The sequence below is a fragment of the Sturnira hondurensis genome, unplaced genomic scaffold (genome assembly GCF_014824575.4).
Source record: "Sturnira hondurensis isolate 20B ecotype Veracruz unplaced genomic scaffold, ASM1482457v3 Scaffold0022215, whole genome shotgun sequence".
In the NCBI taxonomy this organism is placed as follows: Eukaryota; Metazoa; Chordata; class Mammalia; order Chiroptera; family Phyllostomidae; genus Sturnira; species Sturnira hondurensis.
The window spans coordinates 93,664-102,327 of NW_028094846.1; the positions used below are offsets into that span (position 1 = coordinate 93,664).

At 57.1% G+C, this 8,664-nt stretch overlaps 1 protein-coding gene across 1 annotated transcript in view; it reads right to left on the minus strand.

The window, feature by feature from the left end:
* Positions 1–5,134: 5,134 nt before the first annotated feature.
* Positions 5,135–8,664, minus strand: part of F11R (F11 receptor) — a 24,265-nt gene continuing 20,735 nt past the window's right edge. The window contains exons 4-10 of the mRNA XM_037034986.1: positions 8,378–8,524; positions 8,019–8,221; positions 7,757–7,859; positions 7,522–7,629; positions 7,292–7,304; positions 6,947–6,995; positions 5,135–6,856 (exon numbers count right to left, since the gene is read on the minus strand). Of these exons, the coding sequence (XP_036890881.1) occupies positions 6,821–6,856; positions 6,947–6,995; positions 7,292–7,304; positions 7,522–7,629; positions 7,757–7,859; positions 8,019–8,221; positions 8,378–8,524 (659 nt within the window). The 3' untranslated portion in view covers positions 5,135–6,820. The remainder of the gene's footprint in view (positions 6,857–6,946; positions 6,996–7,291; positions 7,305–7,521; positions 7,630–7,756; positions 7,860–8,018; positions 8,222–8,377; positions 8,525–8,664) is intronic.

Genomic DNA, 8,664 nt, shown 5'->3' on the forward strand with positions numbered 1-8,664 from the left:
CCAACTCTGCACAGTGCTCATCTTCTGACACCTTCTTTTAAAAAAGTCCCCGTGATGGCTTTACCCACCATCCGTGCTGCAAGCGTGGAAAACTGTAGCCCACCCACCGTCCTTTTCACACTGTTTCTGCAAGTGCCGGCTCTGACACGTAGCCGGTAGACGCACAGCCTGTTGGTATAAGAACGCTAGAAAGTAACTTCAAAAAGGACAGACCCGACCTTCTGGCATCCTGGCTCTGGGAGACTTGCTGGCCTTCAACTGTGCAGCCAGGGTGGACTACGCCGGGGTGACGCACACTGGACTGTCACCGGCCTCGGCAGAAAGGACTGTTCTCGTCGGCGTGGAGAACTTTGCAAACCCCACCCTGGATCTCTTTGTTCTGTCCCCTCTCCATCCTGGTAAAACGTCTGCCTGTGCTGAGGGGGAGACGGGCTCTGAGACGTGAGTCCCCCGTCTTCCTGGTGGCCAGCACCTGAAAGAACCCTCTCCCATCAGCACCTGCCTCTCGAGTTGGGCTTTCGCAACGGCCAAAGGCAGCCAGACCTGCACTCATGGCCGCACCAGCCCTTCTCAGCCTGAACATCTTCACAGAGGCCACCTTGGCGCTTCGTGGGCTACTCCCTTCCAAAAATAGACACTGAGGGGTGACAGGATATGTCACCCCTAAATATGCCACTTGGGCATACCAGTTTGTGGAGCCCAAGGCAACTTTTTCTTCCTCTGCCACACACGCAGTCACTCCAGGGCCGTGTGTGCAAGCTGCGGAGAGAAAAACCTCTTCGTATACACTTCCAGGTGCTGCAGCCAATCTAATCCCTGAACCGACATAAGACAGACAAATGTAACCGTGCAGAAACTCCATCTCTCTAACCGGGGCCTTTCTCCTTCCTGTCCATCAGCCCTCTTCCTTCATCATTAAGCCCCTGGGACACCAGATTCTGCTCAGCATCAAACTGTCTTAAGAACAAAGCCTCAGGTCCGCTGACCACAGAGACAGAGTTTCAGGTAAGGCTGACGGTGACACCCTGACCTCAGCTGTGTCTCGGCCCAGGCCCATGAACGCAGACCCCTCCAGGGAGGGGCAACCTCCTCTTGAAACCAGACAGAGCCACGCCGGCCGCCGTGGCAGACAGCAGGACCCGACAGTTCCCACCCATCCCTACCCCACCCTAACCAAGCACTGCAGTCCCAGCCCCAACTCCTTTGGCCACCATGATTAGTGACCTTTCCCCAACCTGACTCGTTCCCTAAAAGCCATCGGGGAGCCAGGTCTTTGAGTACAGATGCGCCTGTGACTCCGGGCGTGGTGCCATTTCCTCAACTAATAAATAAAAATGGTCTCCTGGCTGGGAACTGCTGCTCACGGTCCACCAGGCTTCGAGGCAGGCAGCCAAGGAAATTGTGGTCTAGTAACATAAACAGAAAACAATTTAAATCTCACACAGACGCGAGCTCATAGAACTACGAGACTCCCCAAAGTGACCAAAGCAGGCGTTTTCATACCTTTTAGACAAATAGACAATAAACTTGTTAAGAACTGACAAGACAAACCATTTTGCGCTTGGGGCAGCACATTAGCAGAGAAGTAACGAGGCTCGTTTCTATCCCGACTTCCCGTCTCTGGTGAAAAACTCGTCTCTCTGCTTCCCCTTTCGAGGACGGTGCTCTCACTGGGCGGGTTTGTTTCCTGCTTTAAGGGGGACAGAGGACAGAGTGTCCTTCTTGCCCTGGCTCTTTCTTAAGTAACTTTAATTTTAAAGAATCCATATGCCAGAGCGGCACATTTTTGTCACAGGTGATGTGTCCCTGGGGAAGGTTTCGATACGGTCCTTTGTGGCCACGCTAAGCTGTGAGCGGGACTGAAGCAGGAAGAGCTCCAACGCCGGGGCCTGGCTGCCTTTACCCTCGTCGTTCCCTTCTGGGCCTGTGGCCGTTGGCACTGGCTCCCCCAGCTGCACCAAACATCGTGGCAGCAACAATGACAACTCCAGGGCCTGGGGTCCTCTGTCCCTGCTTCCTCTGCCGTCCGCTTGCACACAAGCGACAGAGAGTGAAAACGCCGGTGATGGGGGACGTGTCTGCTCCTCACTGACTCTGATTTACACGGGTCTGGGCTGGACCCTCACTCACTCACCACTCACTGAAGAGCAGACAGGCACTGGGCAAGTACGACGAACACAAGCTTCCCACCCTCCAGGGCACTGGTGACATCGGCTAAGAAGCAATAAACAGAGCGCTGAAAACTACTTTGTTACCGCTTCCCACAATTTAAGAGTCCACGCAGAATGAACTAGAGGCAGAGACTGGATTTCCCTGTCGCTCTAAAGGGCCTCCCTGGGGGGTGGATCTCCACAGCCCTTACTCCCTCTCCTCATCGCTCTCCAGAGACATCCTCGTTAACCATCCGCTCCCTCCTCCCTTCTGGCCCAGGCGACCCAGCCCTCACCCTCATCACCCTCGTCCAGCTGCCCCCACCCACAGGGTCCTGAGTTCCTTTCTCCCCAGGCAGGCATAAGGCCTGGATCAAAGGAATTAAAGTCAGGTTCAAAAACAAACGAGGTTTCCTGCTTTCCTTTTCTTGATTGAGTTTACTGGGGCGGCTCCAGCCGAGCACGTCGATGCTGCACCCCGCACACTGCAGTGCGGCCGCCACTGCAAGCGATTTCTTCCAACTTCAACCATGAACAATGTGCCGATTTCCGGGCCACGGCCTGTTTTTGTGCAGCCTGGGATCTAGGAGTGGTTCTTCCATTTTTAAATGATTGGGGGGAAATCCAGTACATTATTTGAAGACATGTGGCGATGGCGCCATTCACACACGTGTCCACACACACAGTCTGACAGAAACGCAGCCACACTCGCTCTTGTACAGCTGTGAGGCTGGACACAGGGTCTCCAGCGTCTAAAAGCGTGAATTTCCTGGCAGTGTCTGGCTCGCCCAGTAGACACCAGGGGCAGAGCCCGCCCTCCTTAGTTGAGAAAACATTTACAAACAAGAAGTTGTTGAAGTGAAGTGAGGACACACGTGTCTGAGGAGTGTCAGGGAGATCTGGCCCCTCTGTGAACCTGGTGGCAGGTGTGTGGTGATGGCAACCAGCGGGCCACAGACCGGCACGGATGGCTGGTGACACCGGAAACACGGCCACTTGATGCCTTCCAACAAGTGAGCAAGGGCTTCGCTCCCCAGCGGGTTTTACTGAGATGTGAACATCGGGTCGTGTACGTTTTTCACGGCACTTTTCGGTTAACTACACTTTTGTAATAGTCAAGAAATTCCCTAGCCACTCACTGCAAGTTTACAAACTCCTGGACGAAGATACCCAGTCTGAGAGTAAGCTCGGACAGGGGTTACGATGTGAGCAGTTTCTGGTAGAGCGCTTCCCAGATCTCGCCCGATTGGCTTCTGAATTTGCTTCGAAGAGTGGGTAGTGCCCGTGATTTTTACGTGACAAACTGAGACTGGGAGGACTTCACCAATGGCACAAAAAAGGCCAGAGTGAAACAAGATCTGCCCCAAAACAGCATTCTCCCCACTACACGACACCCCCCTTCCAGCTCTGAACTGTGAAGTCTCCTGTGGAGACTGGAGACTCATCCAGTGGTCGAGTCTCGGGGCCATCCTCCTGTCCCTCGTCCCAGTGGTCTCCCTCGGGGCCATCACTGCACTGGCCTCCCAACACCGGGACTGCACTGTGCCTTTGTCTCGCCCAGGTCTTCGATTCTGAGAGTTGACACTGATTCTTGTAAAAGTCCCCGCCGGACAGTTCTCAGTCCCGTCACCACCCAGACCACTTCCTCTGTGTGCGATCCAGCTGTGCAGCGTCACCTCAGAGGCCCGGAAACAGGGCTTGTTACAGGCTGCAGGGCAGTGCAGAGTGCCTCAGAGGTGGGCTGATGGTCCCCACCCACTGAGATCTCCAAGTCCCGTTTTCCAAGCCAATGGTTTCTGTTCCTTCTACCTCCTGCTGCCTTTACTTTATGTCATCCAAGTCACTAGCACAAGCAGTGAAGTTTAACCTCCATCCCAGAAGGTGGCACTCACAGGCCGCCCCCACTTCATCCAGGGCTCATTTCCGTCCTGTGAACCACGTTGGGACGCAAACGAGACTATGGTTCAGGTGAAACCCCCGCCACACCATTTCTTCCAGTGCCTCCTGATACCCAAATTCCCAACTGTATGGAGAAGTTAACTTATTTCTCTCTACTCCCATCTTTTGCTTTCAGGGCCCCTGAGCAGGGCAGCCGCACCACCCCACCCCAGCTGTCTCGAACCCCAGATCCACCACCTGCCCAGACTGGTTGCAGGAACTCGGAAAAGGTCCTGCTCATCCCTGGGCCGTCTCCCACCTGTGACACAGGGACAGCGAGACCACTCAGCAAGTTACCCACGTGTCATTTCATGTTAGTCTCACATTTGGGACCAAAGAACAGACACTAAATTGGAGGAGCTAGAGAATTTGACATCTCTCTCTTTTTTTAAGATTTTTATTTCTAGAGAGGGAGAAGGAGAAAGGGACAGAAACATCACTCTGTAGTTGCCTCTTGTGTACCCCCCGACTGGGGACCTGGCCCACAACCCAGGCCTGTGTCCTGACTGGGAATCCAATGGGTCAACCTCTGGTTTAGGGGCCAGTACACAAGCCACTGAGCTACACCAGCCAGGGAAAGACATCTTTAAATGGAATTTGTACTTGTAAAAGTCCCTTCAAGCTCTCACCACACTGCACAGAACATACTGTTCCCTCACTGAGAAATGGACCAGCCCCCCCACCCCCACCCCGTGCTCTCCTGGCCTTGATCTGTCGGCCTTTCCAACAGGCCAATAAATAACACCCTCAGCACTCAAACGCTGCATCTCTGGTGTCCAACATGGGTCCCTGTTGCAAGTCACCGAGCTGCAGGACATGGCCCCTGCCTGTGCCCCGTCACTGGGGGGCACGCCCATTTCAGTCATTCCCGGGAGCACAGGCCAAGGGCGTCAGTGAGGTGCAGTCACCAAGCCTTGGAGGAAGCCTCCCTCCACTTTGAGACTCTGTAAGACTAACAGGAGGACTCTGAAGGGACAAGGGACTCTGAGAGTCCACATTGTAGACTTTAAGGACTTTAAATGTAGAACTTCAGGCCTTAAACAAACTCAATGTGAAAAATATTTATTACAAACATTCAGCTTTGACGCTCTACAGTGAAGGCAGACACGGTCTCCCGCAGAGAGCAGCTGCCCAGGGAGGCTACGTGGCTGCTGCAGGGAACCTGCCAAGTGACCGAGTGACCACAAGTGACCGAGTGGCCACAAGTGACCGAGTGGCCAAGTCACAGCAGTGAATCGCCTCTGGTCCCCGTGGCCTCTCTCTCCCCCGACCCTTCTCCCAGCATAACAGTTCTGAATCACACTTTACCCATCACATTCTCCCAGAACAGTCTCATAATCTCTACTTTTATTGTCTAGATTTCATTTCCATGTGGATTTTTTTTCTGATTGGTGTGTCACCCTTCCCTGAGGGTCTGACTTGGTTTATGTTGTTCCTTTTGGGTCCTGGACCGAAAGCTCAGTTCTGCCAGGGTTCCCAGGTCAGGCTGCAAAGCACCCTCCCGAGGTGAAGGCGCAACGTGGACGCTGGAAAAGCCCGTATCTGCCGGTTAATTGATGGACCAGGGCCCCGCCGGTGGGGACACGGGAACTTCGGGGTGAGGACGGGTCGGAGTGCGAGGAGGCGTGCAAACCCGTGCATGCACACAGCCGACGGAACCTGTTCCGAGGGACGCTTTCTTTGAATGGCGGCCCCACTACACAGAGGAGGAGGGGCCACTGTGAGCTTCTGCCGAAGTCGCTGCTCTCCCTACGGCGGAGACCCCCTCCTGCCGAGAGGGCTGGGGGCACTTTCCCTGCAGCCTCAGGAAGCGTCCACGTGTCGGGCTGGTGGGGTGGAGGGCGGGTTGATGGGCCCCGAGCCCTGCGCACAGGCGCCAACAGAGGGCTCTGGGCTGAGGTCCAGAAGAAAGCTCCACCTTGACACAGGAACCAGGAAGCAGTGGGACAGACAGCGGGGCCTGCCCAGGTTTCTGGGAGGCAGGGCTCTAGGCACTTCCCTGTTTGCACAAAGCGTGAGATCGAGAACCTCCCTCCCCCAGGCACAACGAGAACCTTGGACCAACCACGTTGTTATTTCCAGCTACACAAACACACACAAACACAATCACACCCAAGAGCCAGGAAGCCCCCAGTACACACTCAACGTCGGCCCAGAGCTCAGACCACACACGCAGCTCCAGCTCGGAAACCCCATGCCTCTCATCCACCGAAACTGCCCACAACCAAAGGTCCCCTTTCTCCTACAGAGAAGGTGGTGTCACTCTGCCTGTGTGCAGGACACTGCAGGAGGACCCCAGGGGCATGGGTACGGGCACTTCCCGAGGGAAGGCAGAATCGGAATGGAAGCAGAACCACCGGTCCTCGGTACTGCAGGAAAGAGCCGAGGCTTCAGGCTCAAGGTTCCTTTCAAGGGCAGCTGCATGCCAGGAGGCGCGTGCCCCTCCGCTCCTGAGGAAAAGGAAGTCAGTGGGCACAGCCAAGACTCCTGCATGGTTCCCCGCTGGGACAGAGGAGTGCTTGCCCCCTGGCAGCACCGGGCAAGGAAGAAGACACGGAGGGTCGGGGGAGGGGGGCTCCTGGCCGACAGTATTAAAAACAAGTCCCAACAAAGGAAAAGGGGACCCCTGTGGGCCAGAAGACAAACACGACATCCTGTGGAACCACAGCATCTGGGGCCAGAGTCCAGTAGCACCTGAGTAAGGCCGGCTCAGGAGGACCAGGGTCACACCATCACACCAGGAATGAGGAGGTCTGTCTGAATTCCCCCTGGGGAAGGGAAACACAAGCTCAGAACTCCCCAAACACTCCATCGCAGGCTGGCAGTCCCTCACTCCCGGCCCCACCCAGCACACTCACTTCACTCCGAGCGGAGGGCTGGCTGTAAATGACCTTCTTACTCTCGGTGCTGTGGACAAACCAGAAGAGGGTGGAGGCAGGCAGACCCCAGGCCCCTCTGCCTCAGCTCTGCTGGCCAGCCTTGGAGGTCAGAACTGAGAACTTCCCAGAACCACGGGGTCTTGGTGAGGGGTGTGGGCACGTGGAGGGAGAAGGGGCAGCACGTGGCCACAGAGAGCAGGGAGAAATCAAATGCGTTTCCTAGCAGCCCGCAGCCTCCACCTCCCACCCCTTCCCTGGGGCCCACGGAAGCTTCAAACCACATGCATCTCAAGCTCGGCGACCCCAGCACCGCACCGCACTCACCCTTTCTTCATCCCTGAAAGAGAAGAAGGGGGACCAAGAGTGTCACCAGAGCAGCACGGCGCAGAAGGTGGGACCTGGCACGCAGCCCCAGGGGCAAGCAGTGGGGGCTCCTGTGGAGAAGAGCCCTGTGCACCCACGCTCCATGTCAGGAGGGCACTCACACCATGGCCGGGAACTGCGCCCGGAACCCGGGGCGGGACCAAGGAAGCCCTCTGAGGGCAAGGCCTTACTGTCAAAGTAGCCGCGGCGGTGGGCGAACCAGATGCCGAAAATCAGGAACCCAAGGAGAATGAGTGTTACTAGGACGGCTGCCACAATGCCACCCACATTCAGCTCCACTGTAAGACACAGACGAGGGGATGCTCATTAACAGCACGGGCGACACCCTCCGCACCAGCATAAAAGGTGGCCCCACCCAGGGCGGAGCGCCAGCCCTGCCGCGCCCACAGGGCCCACCACACTCACCTGCCTCCATGCGCGCCGCATCGGACATCATGGCCGTCCCGTACCCATTCTGGGCCTCGCAGGAGTACTCTCCTGTATCAGAGGCCGAGACGGGATCGAAGACCTGGGGGCAGAAAACACATCGTGTCCCCTCGAGGGAGCCAAGCACCTACCTTTGAGGTTCTGTGGCCCTGATGCCCAGTTCACCTTGCTGCTTGTCCTTCCTTCCCCTCAGGGCCTCTACACCGACCGGCCTCCACCCTCCCCGCCTCCCCCTCCCTACCAGCTCCCCTGTCTTGGGGTTCAGGCTGTAGGAAGAGTTGCTGAAAGCACGGCTGCTCTTGGGCTCCAGAGGCATCGGGACCCCGTCCCGGTACCAGGTGTACTGAGAAGGCGGGGAGCCGTCCGTCTCCAAGCAGGTCAGCACTGCCCGGCTCCCGATGGTGGCAGAGGAGGGGATGTTCACCGTGGGCTTAGACGGAGGCACTGGAGGGAACAGCAGATGCTGGTCACAGGGCAGCAAGGGCTGCTGGGAGTGAAGCGGCTGGCGAGAGTGACACCCTAGCCACCAGCTCCAGCTGCGCCCTTGCAGGCATTTGCCCCCTCGGGCAGCACCACAGAGCCCACCCGGAAGACACGTACCAAGCACAGTGAGCTGGACGCTGACCTCCCCATAGGCGGTGCCGCCTTCATCCGAAACCATGCAGGTGTATGTCCCTGTGTCCTTCCGGGTCACGGAGTGGAAGGTGATGCCAGTGTTTGAGAAGGTAACCCGGTCCTCATAGGGGGCTGTGGGGAGAGGGACCTGGGCAGAGCGAGCTGGAGGGCTGGGAGGGACTGGGGGTGGGGGCCCCTGGCGCCCAGGAGGGGCAGAGGGAAAGCCTTGGGGACTGGGGACTGGAGCCTGGGCACCGCCCCCCCCCCCCCCC